The sequence below is a fragment of the Chaetodon trifascialis genome, chromosome 18 (genome assembly GCF_039877785.1).
Source record: "Chaetodon trifascialis isolate fChaTrf1 chromosome 18, fChaTrf1.hap1, whole genome shotgun sequence".
Taxonomy (NCBI): Eukaryota; Metazoa; Chordata; class Actinopteri; order Chaetodontiformes; family Chaetodontidae; genus Chaetodon; species Chaetodon trifascialis.
Window position 1 is genome coordinate 20157680 of NC_092073.1, and position 17321 is coordinate 20175000.

The 17321-nt window shown below is 43.2% G+C and overlaps 2 protein-coding genes across 5 annotated transcripts in view; both read left to right on the forward strand.

The window, feature by feature from the left end:
• Nucleotides 1–15008, forward strand: part of sh3kbp1 (SH3-domain kinase binding protein 1) — a 30548-nt gene extending 15540 nt beyond the window's left edge. The window contains exons 5-19 of one of the 4 annotated variants that reach the window (XM_070986040.1): nucleotides 129–273; nucleotides 439–518; nucleotides 2512–2601; nucleotides 7783–7852; nucleotides 8507–8601; nucleotides 8767–8862; nucleotides 8986–9037; nucleotides 9154–9225; nucleotides 10363–10498; nucleotides 10619–10689; nucleotides 10816–10922; nucleotides 11647–11781; nucleotides 12149–12360; nucleotides 12454–12517; nucleotides 12692–15008. In XM_070986040.1, the coding sequence (XP_070842141.1) occupies nucleotides 129–273; nucleotides 439–518; nucleotides 2512–2601; nucleotides 7783–7852; nucleotides 8507–8601; nucleotides 8767–8862; nucleotides 8986–9037; nucleotides 9154–9225; nucleotides 10363–10498; nucleotides 10619–10689; nucleotides 10816–10922; nucleotides 11647–11781; nucleotides 12149–12360; nucleotides 12454–12517; nucleotides 12692–12730 (1464 nt within the window). In that variant the 3' untranslated portion in view covers nucleotides 12731–15008. The remainder of the gene's footprint in view (nucleotides 1–128; nucleotides 274–438; nucleotides 519–2511; nucleotides 2602–7782; nucleotides 7853–8506; nucleotides 8602–8766; nucleotides 8863–8985; nucleotides 9038–9153; nucleotides 9226–10362; nucleotides 10499–10618; nucleotides 10690–10815; nucleotides 10923–11646; nucleotides 11782–12148; nucleotides 12361–12453; nucleotides 12518–12691) is intronic. The other 3 variants (XM_070986041.1, XM_070986042.1, XM_070986043.1) reach the window with 3 other exon arrangements.
• Nucleotides 15009–15901: 893 nt separating this feature from the next.
• Nucleotides 15902–17321, forward strand: part of map3k15 (mitogen-activated protein kinase kinase kinase 15) — a 19210-nt gene continuing 17790 nt past the window's right edge. The window contains exon 1 of the mRNA XM_070986072.1: nucleotides 15902–16276. Within this exon, the coding sequence (XP_070842173.1) occupies nucleotides 15967–16276 (310 nt within the window). The 5' untranslated portion in view covers nucleotides 15902–15966. The remainder of the gene's footprint in view (nucleotides 16277–17321) is intronic.

Consider the following 17321-nt stretch of genomic DNA (forward strand, 5'->3'; position numbering starts at 1 on the left):
TGTGTGTGTGTATGAGTTCATACATGTTTGTGTGCCCATGTAGGCATCTGTGTAAATCTTCGTCTGCTTTCTCTGTGTGTCGCTGTGTGTTTTGTGTGTCTGTCCTGTGTGTGTGTGTGTGTGTTCAGGTAGAGGAGGGCTGGTGGGAGGGATTTCTAAATGGGAAGACTGGAATGTTTCCTTCCAATTTCACCAAAGAGATCCTGACCGAGTCGGACACGCCCTCCGTAGACACGCCCACCTCACAGGAGGACCTGCGCAGCAGCCGCACCAGTGAGTCTCAGCCAATCAGATGACGGGAAAACACCTGCAAATATAAAAAACACGAGATACTGACTCTGCTTTTAATGTATGTATGTGTGTTTTAATGGGGTGCTGCAGCAAACTAATATGCACTGTCTGTTTTGTGTGTGTGTGTGTGTGTGTGTGTGTGTGAAGGTAAGGACAGCCCAGGCAGTGAAAGCGATGGAGGGGACAGTCGATCGGAAACGGGATCAGGAGAAATCCAGCCCAAGAAGGTAATCAATGATGTGATGCTGCATTGTGTGTGTAGCACTTGAACCTTGAGCCCTTTGAGACGTTCCTCCTCTGCGTTCATCTGCGACACAAAAACAACACGTTCTTCACACTGATGGTGAAGATAATAAACTTTTTTGCGACAGAATCTTTTATACAAGAAAAACATTCACCGGTGCTTCACATTGAAAAAGACACAGTGTTTCCTTTTCATGCCACTTTCTGATTCAAGGCCGATGCTTGGTTTTAATTATTTGATTTATACTTAATAAATTTGAAGTTTGGACTGTCGGTCGGACAAAACAAGCACGGTGAACGTGTCACTTTGGGCTCTGGCAGGAGCCTCACAAAGGATCAGATTCAGTTGGAAATCCAGCAGAGTTCCTTTATAGCACAAAACAGGAAGCTGACGTTCTTTTTCCAGGACGAAACCGAAAAACAAAAGCACTTGTTGGTGTGAGGAAGGCCGCCAGTCATCCTCACCAAGGTCGCTGTGCTTTCAGCCATAATTACAATTCATTTTCATGCTGCAAGCACCTTTACAACTGGATGATTTTATCTTGAAGGAATGCGCCAATGAAACACATTTACCTCTTGCAGGCTTGAACGGTCGAGGGCAGCAGATGGAGTCGGCTTTGATTCATAGCACCTATGACAGTGTTTTAATTTTACATTGAAAACAGAAACAGTGAAACATCCATAGAAACTCAGCCCACTCCCACAGCTGTGCAGCATAATGCAGGTTTCTCTGTCTGTATACTCAGTATTTTATCATTTTTTTTATGCCAAAGTATGACAGTTTCTGCATTTTTATCATTTGTAACCTAAACCTTTGTATTTTGTTACATTAACAGCTAACCATAACAACAAGTAAAAGCTGTGTTATGCCTTGCGTGAAGCGTTAAACAGTCCAGAGTAAGCAGCAGTGTGTTGGTATGGAGTGGGTTGAGCTGTAGATGCCACAGTATGACAGTCTGGTTCCAAACCTTTGTGCTGCTGCCCACATCTAACATTTGTTCAGCGATTCAGGGCTGGTGTTGCGTTCACTGACAGCTGTTTCAGTTGACATTTGGAGAAACAGTCGACCAATCAGAGCTCAGAAGGCGGGGCAAAGCTGTTAGCTTCCTACATAGCTACAGTAGTTAGCTACCTAGCTAACAATCATGACAAGCACTAATAGAAAAATGGTGGATGGAACTGATGCAGCTGTACAAGTTACTGACATAAAAATCAGCATATTTCAGGTGCCATTAAACCATTGTAGGAGGAAAATCCTCAAAAAATCCTCAGTGAAAAACATGTTTTGCAAAGATTTGATGCTCTCATCTCTTCAGTGGAAGCTCCAGCAGAGGGGACGATTTATTCACCAAGTCTGTTTCCGCTCCACTTGCACCTTTTGCTTTTATCAATACATCAACTTTTCACCTTCAGTGGACAATATTTTGAGGTTTTCTTTGACTTTCTGGCATTTCTACATTTCCAACAGCCAGTTCACGTAGCTGGATGCACAACCACCGATTGTCCGGGTGAAGCAAAACTAAATGGAAACGCAGCAGGATTATCAGGCTAACAACAGGGCTAAACTCACAGTATGTGTTTGTGTACGGTGCAGCTAGCGGTGTATGTTTGTTGCACAGAACTACGTTTGTTCAAAGTCGCAAATGTTAACTGCTAACAGGATTAGAGACAAATGGAAGCAGTTAATCAGCCATGTTTTGGGAACAACATGAGCATCCGGAATGTACTGAGCCTACAGATAGACAGTGGAGGAGTGGGCTATGCTGCAGCAGCGGCGACTCTGGTCCCATTTAAATCCACTGAAACTGTTCCCGTTGACTACAGTTGCTGCCACCCACGAAGCAAGCTACAAACTTTCAGAGCCACCCCTTTAAGCTATCGGCGGGTCAGTGCCTGAAACTCAAACCATGAGAAGTGTTTCTTCAAATACTGCATTAAACTTCAGAGCTCATCGTGTGTTGTTTCCTCTTCCTGCAGGTCCGAGGGTTTGGCTTCGGTGACATCTTCAAGGACCAGCCCATCAAGCTCAGACCACGCTCGATGGATGTGGACTCAGAGGGGGACAAGGTGAGACACACACATGCACACACACTGTGGACACACTCACTTCATACATTGTTTGATACTGTGATCATTGTATTGTGACTAATGTGGGAAGGAAGTCTCCAGCCTTGGCTCCTCCCCTTCCTCTGTTTCAGTTTTGTAGCACAGGAAGTGGTTTTAATGTTCACACACACACACACACACACACACACACACACACACACACACACACACACACACACACACACACACACACACACACACACTAGGTTTTCATCACTTGTGGGGATATTACATAGACTTTCTTTCATTTCCTGGAGACTTCACCTAACAATAACCATAAGAACTACTTGCCTAATCCTAATCCTAACCTTAATTTAACCCTAACCTTAACCCCAGTCTTCACTCTAAAAGTTAATGAATTATATAATTGGGACCTACATTTTGTCCCCACAAGTATGGCGAGTCCTCACAATGTGACTGTGTAAGCGGATATATGTCCCCACAACGTGAGTAAAACATGGCCACACACGCAGTGTTTCCATCACTTTTGGGGACCTCACACAGACTGACATCCATTTCTTGGAGACTTACTCCAACCATAAGCACTACTTGCCGAACCCTAACCTTAACCATAGAATTTAACTATTCACCTTACGGGGACGTGTGGTTCGTCCCCACGAGGAAGTCTCAATGTATAAACTGATTTATGTCCCCACAGTGTGAGAAATGCACGTCCACACACACACACACACACACTCACCCCGCAGGGATTTGACAAGAAAAGCAGAAGCGAGAGCTCCACAGGGCAGAGAGAGAGGGAGAGACGAGGGGAGGTCATACAGCTTTTCACTGACGTCTCCACATTCACACACTGTGTCTGCCGCCGCTGCAGCTCTGTCTGTCTGTCTGCGTCTCACTGGAACCAGAGCAGAGGACGGTAGGGTCGACTTCTCTCCCTCTCTTCTCATGAACACCTTTGTTTTCTTCACCCGTTTGAATTGTCTGGGGTTAAGCCTTCGTCTTTCTTCTTCTCTTGTCCTCAGCTTTCCTTTCTCCTTAATGTGCTCTGTTTCATGTGAAATTAAACAGCCTTACAAGTGTTGAGCTTTAGCCTCAGTGCTGTTTAGTTACTTAGAAGTTTTTGTGTTGTCAGCGGAGTTAAAATTACAGATAAGACATGCAGGACAACTGTTTTTTTTTTTTTTTTTTGAGTTTTCTTACTTAAATTACAAAAGAATAGTCTCTATTCTGGAGAGCTGAGTGTCTGTTGACAGTCAAAACACCATTTCAAAGCCTGTCTCACCCAGCCAACATCACATTTTTGAGGTAAATGCTAAATACTTTATGATATTTTTCTGTCATGAAAATACTTGAGTTTATGGATGTGGAATTAAACTTCTCCAAAAGTTTTATATGTTTCTGTAAGTAAGACATTTCACATCCATATCTCTGAAAAGCTCTGCAAATAAAACCAAAAGTATCTGCATGGCCAGAAACCACTTGAAGGAAGAAAATGTGGCTCTTGTAGTTGTGGTGAACTGATCCTTTAATGATCTCTAACTAAAGTGTTTCCCCCTGAAAAGCATATTTTAAACTCTTCCTCTTAGACATACTACATTTGTTTTGTAATTTAAATGGAAAACCTACTTTCTGCTTCACGCATCAGTAAACCTAAAGTCTAACCTCTCCAACGGCACAAAACCCGAAACTTTCACCTCCTGAGCAGTCTAACGGCTCTGAGGCTGAACCACGAGGCTCGTAATGCCGCCTGATGTCACGGGAAACGGTGCACAATAAGCAGAAAGTAAGACCTGATGAAAGCGAGAGACACAGAATAAAAATCTGATCAATCAAGTGGATGAAAAAAAGTAAAAACCTGCGTTTTAAAACAGCTTTTAAAACCCTTCAGTGGCCATCGTCCCTGCTGTAGCTCCTGCAGACATATGCGAGCGTCTGAAGGATGTTTGTCAGCCTGTCCTGCTGAGTGGGAGGCTGTTATGTTGCTTTATGGTGAGACGAGTCTCTTTGCTCTCTAATGAGGCTCTGGAGGAGGTGACAGCAGAGAGTCTCCATCCGGGACTGAGTCATGTGCAACCACGTCAGCTTTATAACTGAACATGGGTGCAGCTACAGCAGCGTGCCGTGCCTTCCTGCACAGATGCACACAGTGATTCAATGCTAGTTTAATTATATTTTAGGTGTGTTTTTTTGCCGTTATAGTTTGGATTATTTTTGTGCCGATATTCAACATCAAGAACGGGAAGTTTTTTTTCTTTGAGGTGAGTCAAAGTCACTCAGCGTTGAGATGAGCTGCGTCTTCAATGTAAAGCAAAAGTCTACAGCAGGGGTGGTGAACCTTTGTAGGGTGGAGGGGGGTCACTTTGGGGGGCCAGCAATCATATCAGCGTTGTCTTGGCCCCCAATGACTGCTCTCCTCCAGCTTTGAACAGAGCTGCTAACAGTGGCAGGTTGTTGCTTTGCAGCGCAGTTATTTCATGGTGTAGGGTCCACATTCAAGAGCAAATATGTTCAGATCCTTTTGTCTGCTTCTCATGTCCTGAAACCTCCCGCCAAGTGCCCGAAGGAGTTTTGACACTCGGCAGCACATTCAGATGTCAGAGCAGCTTTTGTTCTTGCAGAGTAGGAAGATGCGCAGTGTCTCTGCAGCTTTAATTTCACTTCACATGGTTTCACTTTTGACCGCAGAGAGCTGAGAAGCTGCTGGAGCTTCAGGTTCTTGTCCACCCTGCAGGCCACATTACAGACTTGTGCTCTCACTGAGTTCCACGTCAGGTTTTCCTTCATCTCCGTGATTTATTCCGGACAAACTGACAATGTGGAACAATTTGACTTCGTCTGGTTCTAGCAGCAGTTTCAGCTTCCCATGATGCATTGTATCAGCTGATATGTGTGTGTTGCATTCAGGGACCCCTTGGAAAAACATGGTAGTCTCCTATTTAATGTTATTATCTACTTTTACCAGCTGCAATATCAAAGCTTAGTACATGTGTATCTTAATGTATCATTAATTAGACTTTGATGATATTATATGCATTATTCTGAAATGGGCCATTCTGCATAATTTTTCCTTTTTGTACTTTGCGTTGATGCTAATAGTCTTGTACTTTTACAGAAGTAAATTTAACCTTTGACAATTTAAGGGTATTTTTACACTGTGCTGCTGCTACTTTAACTGAAGTGAAAGATCTGAGTAATTCCTCCTCCACCGACAGTGTGTCATTGTTGTGTTTGCAGGATGTTTGTGTAAGTCTTACCCACGTTGGAGTAACTGAACTGACACCGAGCAGGAATTAGTCTTGTCTGAATTTCCTGCCTCTGGTCACACTTTACTCTGTGGGCTGAGATTTGGTTTACGATGCAGCTCTGAAACAGAAACATGTGCACTAAATTTAGCTTCGGTGTCATGTGAGGCTGTTGCTGAGAAACTCTTATTGATCTGTCCTCATTGCCAACAAACGGCACAGAAACTTGTGATACTTGGACATTAAAACCTGGCTGTGATGTTGTAATGATGTCTCAATGCTTGTGGCACCACATGGGTCTCATTATAGAGGGAAGGAGAGAAGGGGAAGTGTGTAGAGAGAGGAGTGAGGCTGACGGGGGAGGTGGTGTCGGGGGTTTTTTCTCGGGCTGAACAGGACAGAGCTGTGTGTGTGTTCGGGACAGACCGGGTCTTGTGAATGTATGTGTGTGTGTATGTGTGTGTGTGTGTTTTCCTGTGGAAGAGACACCCTGGTTCCACAAACACCGTCGAGGGATCCACTCCCGCCGGAAAACAACGGCTCCTTTAACAGCCTTCGCAGCACTCACACTCATACTCAGCACTCACACTCATACTCAGCACACACACTCATACACACTTCATCATCAAGTCAGCTCTGTGTTTTTCGTGCTAAATCCGATCTCATCCTCTCTAATTATCTGCTTGGATTGGAGCTGTGGGACGTTGCTGTTCGCTGGAGAAAAGTGATTAGTTCAATATAATTGCTGTTTATTTTTGTCTTTCTGTGTTGGATTTTTGTTTGTCACCCGTCCGTTTGTGAAATTAGTCCATTTTAACATGATTCTGTTTTGCTCGAACTTGTTTCATTTTGTGATTATAATTCATGCCAGCAGCATTACTCTGGATGATGGTCCACCACTTCGGCTGAGAGTGAAAAGTTTTGAAGAAATCTCTTGTAATAGCTGTGATGAAGTTTGGCTCAGACTTGCATGAAACCCACAGGATGAATCTATTGACTTTGGTGACCCCCCCCCGATCTGTTCATCTAGTGTCACACTCAGGCCAAACGGTTCATTTGTCCATGAACAAACACCTGCTGCTGCACTTTGTGTTCAGTGCCAATTACCAAATGTTAGCATGCTAATACGTTAATTAAAATGGTGAACATTATACTCACCTTCTTGTCAATGTCATTGTGAGCATGTAAGCATGCTAACATTAGCATTTAGCTCATTGGCTAATTTGCCTTTTTCTTTTTAGTGTGGCAAAGAGCCTCTCAGAGTGGCTAACGTGGCTAACATGACTATATGTTAAGCTCTTAACTTCCAGTTTCATTGTTATGAATTTAACTAGCAACGACTTTGTGGAGGCCAATGAGGATCCAGAAATTATGAATAATAAAGAATCAGGAAGTGGAACAATAATTAGCCCACATGCAAAGTTTTATAATGTCGTGTTTACCTTTGCCTCAAAAAGGATTAGCAAATGATCACCTTCTGGTTTATTTACGTTAATTTTTTTGGATTCAGGGTTGGACTTACTGGTCAAACATACAGTAAGCCACGATGTTATGTTGAATTGTTTCTACAGTGGAATTCAAAATTTTGGGCTTATCTATTAGTGGAGTATGAAACAGCCATTTCAACTATTTCATGGCATTCAATGATTATTCAAGGAGGAATCCATAGAAGATGCTCAGATGTCAGTTTCTGTAGTGAGTAAACACGCCGCTGCGCTGCCACTATCACACCCATGACAGCTGAATCAAACCAGCTCACGTTATCCTCCAGAGAGGTTTGTGAAACTCACCACGACAGACGCAGAAAGTCCCAAAACAAATCAGAGCGGTTACACCAAGAACAGAGCTCGTGGCAGAATGATATCTACTGCAGAGATGAGTGCAGTGGGGGATTTTCCATGAATGCATCTGAAACTAAAGATCCTCTTCCGTCTCTCAGGCCATCGAGGGGAAAGCAGCGAGCGTTGCCCCTGAAACTATGAAGACGGAACCTGACAGCAAAGCCAAAGGTGAGACGTTACAGCTTTACTTTGTATGAACAGCACATGTTTCAGTGAAGCAGTCTTACAGCAGTAGCTCTGTATGTATTAAGATCACTTAACTAAAAATTCTACATGACTTCCTACCGTTTATCAAAGCCTTCCACAGTTTTAGATCGCTCCTTTCATGCAAAAGGTTTCCTTTCATTCCAGCGTTTTTTATTAAAGTCACAGTCTTGTAAACAGTCTTGTGAAAAGTGCTTCTGCTTCCTCGCTTATGTGTTCAGGTGCTGGTGGAAAGCTGCGCTATCAAAGATTTAGGAGTTGGATGTGAAAGGAATTGCATTAACAGGCTGCGTTGAAGGAAGAGATCAAGCCCAGATGACAAACAAAAGCAAATGTGAAAGTTGTGAGAAGGATGATGTGATGTGATGTCTGTAGTTGAGCTGCAGTTAATGAGCCAAAACATGCAAACCCACCAGATGTTCTTTTACTCCTTGATGTGCTTCATCAGTCATTGAAACCGTACTATCAGGAAATAATTTAGTGATCTTCTCACATTCATTTGTCCGTCACTCACAGGCAAATTCAAGCTGTGGACGTTGTTCCTTCAACTCTTGGCCAAACGTCCTCTCTCCTGTCCTGTAGCTTTCTGTCTGACTTTGTCTTGAATTTGATTGGCAGGGCGGGAGCAATGTAAAGTCCTCTTTCCATATGAAGCACAAAATGAAGACGAGCTGTCAATCAAAGAGGGGGACATCGTCAACATTATCACCAAGGTAAGCCAGTCTATGTGCGTGTGTGTTTGATTTTCGTTTGTTTGCATCATTTCGTTAGTTTGATTTGCTTGTGCAAGCACAATTTGCATCCAGGCGCACACTGAATACACGTGGCAAGCATTTAAACTGCAGCTCAAACCAAACACGCGTCTGTCTTTTGTCCAGGAGTGTGCCGATGCAGGCTGGTGGATGGGGGAGATCGGAGGAAGACAGGGTGTCTTTCCAGACAACTTTGTCAAGCTGCTAGAAGTGGAGAAAGAGGTGACTTTGGTGCAAGGACACGAAAGTTTCTGTTCACCGCTCTGTTAGAAGCTGGAAGTCTGAAGGACGTGAGACATTCCTGGAGTGTTTTTGTGATGATTCTGTGTCTGTGTGTGTTTCCAGAGACCAAAGAAACCGCCTCCTCCCAGCGCACCTTCAGCTAAACACACCACAGGTACAGTAAGGCCTCGCACTTCTTTTCTTCTCCTCTCTTGTATTTTTATGTTCTGAGAGAGAAAGAGGGAGTCGGATGAAAGCAAAAACCAGAAACCTGTAAACTCTGACCTGTAGAGAAAAAGTCGGAGGTCAAGAAGGTTCCTCCTGAGCGACCTGAACACCTGCCACAGAGAGACCAGGATCGAGGTACAGTGAGACCACTACGGCCCTGCTCAGCCTGCAGCATCTTACAGCTTTCTGCTTAATATTACTAATCCAGCATTATGTTTACAGCACAAAGAGAGATTCAGGCTCAGTGTGAAACAGGACGCGGGTGCTGTTTTTCAGCTTTCTTTGGGTTTCCATCGAGGCTGAAAGAGCAGCAGAAGAATCACATGTGCAGGAACAAAGCTTTGATTGAATTCAAAGCAGGAAGCTGCTGCCACTGTAGTTTTGATCTTGACAAACACCAACTGGTGCCTCTCACAGACTCTCAGTCGCCTCTGCTGTTGTCTTCACTATATCGGATTAATACAAAACAAATATAACTAACTTGACAAAGATATTTAAACAGCTGAAATGCTACACGCACAATATTTGATCACAGTAAATCAGGTTTTAGTACGCTGTGGTGGAAGGAGTACACAGATCCTTCACTGGAGAAGAAGTACCAACTTAAATAGATAAATCTGGGAACCTCTGAGATGATTAATCTGAGGAGAAGAAGAGGGTTCCCATAAACATTGTATTTTTCTTCATTTTTTTGCGAAATATTTATCAATTGACGTCAGACACTTGTTTTAAAACCATCTGAGAAGTTATTGATAAGCCTGTCTGCACGTCCAGTAGTCCATATATGCAGTGGATATAAATGGCTTTAACAAAATAATCCCAAGAAGAAAATATCACTTCAGATTTCTGAATGTAAACTCATAAACTACATAAAAACAGTACTCACAAATACTGCTGCCTCCACTTTGGCACACAGTCGTCCTCGTCCTCTTTGCTCTTTGTGACCCTCCAGTTTTCTTCTTTACTTCTTGCTTTGTTTCCTCCCGTTCTTGCAGCCTCGGGGGACTGCAGACCTTTTACTCTTCTTCTACTGTTTTTATTCTTTAACAACCTTCTTTGGCCTGCGTTAGACCTCTCGGGTCGGATTCAACTCCTCTTCACTGCTGCAGCTCCTTACCTCCACCACTGTACTCCTACCTTCCCTCATGTTACTGTGCATGTCTGTGTGTGAGCACATTCACCTCCACATGTGTGTTTATGTTGCACAGTGTGTTTGTTTTTTTGTCTTCTTTTTGAACATCCACGTGTGTTTGTATGATTTTGTGTGTGTAGGTGAAGAGGTGAAGGTTGGAGACATCCCAAAGCCCTCCCTCCCATCTATCCTTCCCAAGAAACCCCTCCCCCCAAAGTCAAGCTCCTCCTCTTCCTCCCAACCCCCGCGGCGTCCTGAGAGACCGCCCACTCTTGCGTCAGTACACGCTAACACACACACACACACACACACACACACACACTCACTCTTGCGAAAAAAATCCCATAATCCCTGAGCGTATACAGCCTAATGTTGTTGTATGGTTTACCTGCTCAGGTGTGAAAGCCCCAAGTCTGAGGGTGGGGCTTCAACACCAGATTCTGCTCCTGACAGGTCACAAGACGCTGGTGAGTTTGAGTGACAGGAGCATCGACCAATGAGATCAAGACATGGTGCCTCAGGGACTGTCAGAGCGCCCTGTCTTCGTCTCTTTCCCTGTGATCGTCATATTTTTCTGATGTGTGTTTGTGCAGATGTGGACCTGGACGCCGTCGTCTTGTCAACAGAAAAGCTGAGTCATCCAACGGCGTCACGGCCTCGAGTCACAGACCGCAGGCCTCGCTCGCAAATCATCACACCAGTGAGTGTCGTGTTTTTTTTGTTTTGTTTTGTTAGTATTTTTAATGTGAATCCTCAAAGTAACTAGTAATTAAAACTATCAAATAAATGTAATGGAGTAAAAGGTAGAAGATTTGTTTCTGCAAGTACAAAGTAGCATAAAATGGAAATACTCAAATAAATTGCAAGTCCCTCCAAACAGTACTCAAGTACAGTACTTGAGTAAATATACTTAGGTCACAATACAATGCACATAGTAAACAGAGGAGCTGCCTCCAGCTGCAAAAGAGATCACTCATGAATAATTGCTTCATTGATTAGTCTAGCATATTGTTTGATACCTTGAATAATTGTTTAGACTTTAGGTAGAAAATAATTTCTGTTTTTCCAGCGTCCATCTTCAAACTGTGTTCTCTGTCACACTGTTAATCCAAAACACAAAGATATTCAATTTATAATCATATTAAAGCAGCTAATCCTCACTCTGGAGTTGCTGAACACAGCAAATATTTGTACTTGACAAATGACTTAAATGATTAACTCATTATCAGTGAAGTTGGTTAATTAATTGTTTTGTCAGTTGTGGTTGTCCACAGTGGTGAAACAGCACAAAACAAAACAAATTAGTGGTTAAAGTTTAACTGACATTTCAAAGTTATTCTCTGTCATCAATCATTTTCAGTAATTTCTATTATTCTATTTACAAAAACAGAAATGAGATCAACACGTTTCTGTCTGTCTTGCAGTCTTCTCTGTCCATTACTGATCTGGATTCCCCTGCAGTGGAGGACAGGAAAGAGAAGGACAGAGGGAAGGAGGAGCCGGTGACTGCCTCCCGATCTGTAGACGTTTCCCAGAGAAAAGGACTTCCCACCACCTCTGTATGACCACCCTCACTGCACCTGCTTGCACTGTTACCTTCATCCAGCAGGGGGCACCACACCATAGAGTTTCATGTTTCTGATCAGTGCATAAACTGCAAATCGTCTTTTTTTGTCCCTCATGAACACTTGAGACAATGCATGCAGTTTCTTCTTGATTTATGTTACCAAGTCTTAATTTTTCAGCAAGCAAAACAATTGCAGATGTTTCCATTTCCATTTTTTACATTTTTATTGAACTTTATTGGAAGCTCTTCAGATTCATAAAACTAAAGCAGAATTACTGAGTTACATCTTAGATCAATAGGGAAAATATAATCATTCATAAGTGCTTAAAAACTGATCAGTGTGTCCTGTTGTCCCTCAGGCACCTGACAGTAAAGCACCACTGCCCGCAAAACCCTCTGTCCTGACCCCGCCAAACGCCGGGCATCGCCCCGCCTCCCCGTCTTCCTCGTCGGGTCTGACGCCCTCCCCCGAGCTCCGGCATTCACCTCTGACCCCCCCAACACTGGAGGAACTCAGGAACCAGCTGAGAGACCTGAGGGCTTCCGTAGAACTGCTGAAGAGCCAGCACAGGTGTGTCATGCGTACATGATATACCTGTGTGTACAGTCATAGGTGAGCAGGTGTGTCAGAGCCATGATGCTGATGTGTTTGTGTGTATTTCAGACAGGAGATGAAGCAGTTGTCCAACGCACTGGATGACGAGAAGAAGATTCGTATTAGTTTACAGGTGAGACTCAAAAAGGAGGGGAGGACGAATTATTTTAAAAAAACAACAGATTGATTTACAATGAGACTCTTAAAACACAATGCGTCCTCCGTTAATTCAATGCAGAAATGTTTTTAAGGGCAGCAGTTAAACGTCTTTCATCGCTAAACAAGTTTGTCTGTCTTTGTTTGACAGATGGAAGTAGAGCACATAAAGAAGAGCCTGTTGAAATGAAGACTAAATCATCTTTGTCGCCACACTCTGATCACCACATCGGAGGCCAGCGTTTGAGAACTGTTGGCCGAGACACTTCAGCCAAAACAATGTTTGTGCCAAATGATCATCACGATCAATACAGTACCATGGAATCAGCCACCCCCCCGCCCCCGACACACCGCCTTATCCTGTGTTTACTTCTTTGTTCTCATTTTAAAGAGGCTTCTCTGTTCAGTTTACTGCTATTTTGTCGAAGCTTGCTGCGCCACTGGTACTGACTGGCCGTGCGGTGCGTCGGTATAATGCGACCTCACTGGTACTTACGTTTCTGAGTGTGACGGGAACTTGGATCTCGACCTTCGTAGCCCAGTTGGTTCAGGCGACCTGTGTGCTGTTCTGTGTCCACTCTGCGGCCTTTGCCTCTTATCAGTGTGTGTGAGTGTAAGTGCGTTTTCCATCCATGTGGGGACCGGTGTTTTAGACCTTCAAAATTGGGACATTTTTTGAAAGTGAGGTTGTTTTGGCCGGTCCTGACTTCTTCATCGGGCTAGATTAAGGATAGAATCAAAGCCTATACTTTGAGGCACATCATTAGCATTATGGTACACTGCAGGCAGGTGATTTTAAAGCATCAGCCATTAAAGCTACAGCATGTAGCCTTGTGTCACTCCACTAAGCCCCTCCCACCAAACCCTGAAGTTGAAACGTCAGCAGAAGGAGAAGATTGCTGCAAGATTTTCTGCAGGATTTTCTGCCATTTGTTCAGACTTTCACTTTCACTTTCTCCACTGTTGGAACAGCACTAAAATGAAGAGTGGAGTTAGGTTTGGCTATGCGGGACGAGCTACGCTATGCTTTCACCATCTGAAGGGACGTGCATGCATCTCTGCATTTGTAGATCAGCCAATAGGAATGCCCTCTCTCTGTAAAGACTCGTGGTTGGCCAAAGGCGGCTAGACTTTCTTAAGCCTATAAACGGAGAAAAGAGGAGTTACAATATACGGAAAGGTTTTAACATTTTTTTAAAACAGCACTGGTATTTGGACATCTGCATATCCTTAACCCTTTTCTTCTTAGTGTCATTACATTTTAATTGGTAGTCAAATATTCCACCTTTTATGAGGTTAAAATTATAAGCACATCAGGACTCTCCCCATCAGTTTAATTAAACACAACAAGCAATACTGAAGGTGCTATTTAAAGGAATAGCTGGACAAATATGCTTATTTGCTTTCCTTCCAGGAGAATGTCAATACCACTCTCATGTCTGTACACTAAATATGAAGCAACACCCAGTAGCCAATTAGCTCAGCTTAGCAGTAACACTGAAAACAAGGGGAAACAACTGGTCTGGCTCTTTCAATGTAACAAAACCTGCTAACCAGCACCTCTAAAGTGCACTAATTAACATGTTATATTCTATTTGTTTTGCAAAAAGCTGTAAAAAGTTCAGTTTTTGGTTTGCAATGATAACAAGACTTTGAAAAGTAAATACCCCTGGCCAAGAAATAGTCTGTAAAACCACAATTTGCTGGTAGTCAAGCAAGCTGTTTCCTCCTGTTTCTAGTGTTAATGCTAAGCTAAGCTAGCCGTCTTTGGGCTCCAGTATTACACTTACCATACAGACATGAGAGTGGTATCAATCTTCTCAGGAAGACGGCAGAAAAGCATATTTCTGACAAGGTCAAACAATTCCTTTGACAAATTTATCTGCAAATGAAAAGATCAGGAGTATTGACCTCTGGACAAAAAAAGTATTATTTTACCTTTTTTGCTTTTGCACTTTTGCTCCATGGCTCCAGTAACCTCAAGAAATAGCTGTGCTGGTCGCACCACAGCCCACAAAAATCAAAACCCAGGCCTACGTGCGTCTGATGTTTCTGGTGCTGTTTTGAGAGCAGATGAAGGACAAAGTTAAGGACAGAATTTGAGGAATGTAGTCAGTAAAAGGACCTCACAGGTAAAGGAAGACAAAAACGTGCGTGTGCATGTACTGTATGCGTGGTAGCATGTACGGCTGTTTGCCTCCCTTCCTTATATGTGCACAGAATCTATGGCAACCCGTCACTGTGGCCTTCCTGTTTTTGACTCCAAATCTTTCTTTCTTTCTTTCTTTCTTTCTTTCTTTCTTTCTTTCTTTCTTTCTTTCTTTCTTTCTTTCTTTCATATGACAACGAGAAAACTGCTACAACTGAGGCTACAAGTTGTTTTCTTGACTTGGTCCTTTCTCTCCAGGATAGTGATAAATATATATACTTTTATATTTCAGTGTAATAAAGATGCTATTATGTACTGTACGTGTGCATATTTTGTTTTTTTTTTAAAAAACAACAATTGAATTGTCTGTTGGTGAAATTGTTTTATCTCGTCCTGCATGAAGGTTCCATCCTGTTGGTCTTGACAGTGTTTATTCAAGCAACTGGTGCTGCTGCATGGATAAATGTTAGAGAGCAGCATGTGTGTGTGACACTGGTCTGAGTGAGCAAAAAGAAGAAGTGAAATTAAGTGATTCAGATTTAACTTCCACTGAAACCTCTGCAGAACGTCTGCAACAGCTTTATTTACATATAATTGCAGTATACAGTTTAGATGTCTGTCATTGTCTTAATGGAACCTTCCCCCTTTTACATTTTTCCATCAGCATAAAATGCAAAAAATGCTAGTAGGTGTACAATAACATGGGCTAATAGTGAACAGTAAAGGGCGAAGTAGCATGACACTGAATCAATCAAGGACTGAGAAAGTCAAAATCATGTCAGGCCTGCACTGATTTTATTCGAGCTCAACATAACTGAGAATAACTTGGGTGCGATGTATGAGGGGACCAGGACACACTGTTTATATTTAGACAAGCAGATGGACGGATAACATTTCAGACTGTGGACTGCACGGTCCTGATTGTGTCCTACAATCCGACTCAAGAGCCAGAAGGAGCAGCTCTCACCGTCTGGACGCATTTTTGTTTCTCCTCCTCTGCCCACATTTCCTCCTCTCTTTACGGATCTAGTCGGATCCAGTCTGGGTGAAGCGGACTTCTTGGTGCGAGATAATCGGCAGATGATGTGAGTTAATGAGGCGGAGATGCGGGGGCACAAACTCAGACGCGCACCGCTCCAGCGACGACAGGTGCGCAACAAGTGAGCGAGGGGAGGACGAGACAGAGAAGACAGAATAAAGGAAGTAGCGGGAGGGAGAGGTGGAAAGTAACCGGAGAAGGAAGGAAATAAAGCAGAAACGCTTCCCAGGTTCTCGTTATGGACACGGGCCAGAGCGCGCAGGTCGCCGACATGGGAGGAGAGCACTCCGCCGGGGTGTGCGTCGTGGACCGGGACAGGGAGAGGGGCGAGGTGTCCAGCCCCAGCCCGCCGGCCAAGCAGCGCTCCCTGCGGGTGGTGTACGTCCTGAACGACGGGCTGAAGTCGGTGATGGCCAGCAGCCCGGAGTCCGGAGCGCTGCAGTGCCTGCAGAGAGCATGCGACTCGGAGAGCGCGCTGCTCACCACCGTCACCTTCGGCAGGCTGGACTTCGGAGAAACGTCCGTGCTGGACAGCTTCTACGATGCAGGTGTGTGTGAGTGAAACAGCAGGTTTTTGGTCTGTTGCAAGTCAAAAGATTAAATCTGTTGCTTCAGCAGCATGCAGGAAGTCCTGAGTGCATGCTGAAACAACGGATTTAGCGACTTATGCAAGCAGTGGTGGCGTGACTATGAGCACATGAACTCATATTCTGCATTTTAGTAGGATTTTGAGTAACGTGTACTTTACTTGAATATAACACTTGTACTCTACTTCATATCAGGGGCAAATATTGTATTTGTTACTCTGTTTATTTTGATTGTAGTTACTAGATACTTTACAGAGTCTGATTATTTATACAAAATAAGAATAAACTAATAAATTCTGATTCTGGTTTCCCAAAGCCCGAGATGATGTCCTTAAAATGTCCAGATGATGTCCACAATCCAAACTTAACTGTCATAGATGAGTAGAGAAAATATTTATATTTAAGAAGCTGGAAACAGTTGACAACTAATTAATTAATCATTGCAGCTGTGTTGTCATGCAGTCATGTATATTACTCTAAAATGGGCCATTTCATACTGTGTAAGTATGTAAAAGTAGTACTTTTACTTTTGGTACTTTAAGATATTTTCATGCTGATACTTTTACTTCAGCAAAGTTTTGAATACAGGATTTTTACTTGTGTTAAAGTATTTCAGCACTGTGATATTACTACTTATAAAGTAAAAGCTCAAAGAGTGCTTCCTCTTACATAAGTCTATTTTGTTATTATTGTAATAAGGATAGCTGTTAATGATAAACTCAGAGCATTTTTATTTGTGAATATAAGAACAACTGAGATGAAAGCATCTCTTGGTTAATGAGTTAAAATCTCAGTGGATGGAGCCAAAGATTTACTGGTTGATGTCTGGTCTAGGTCCAGAAAAAACATGTGATCAGATTGGAGGGAAGAGTCAAAACACTTGACTTGTCATAGTAAGTAAAACACAGGTGTAATTAATAACATTAATGAAGGTGCAGCACCATCGAGGCAGTGAGCCACAGAGCCTGCGTGGACCTGCTTTTTCCTGCTATGACATGTCAGAGAG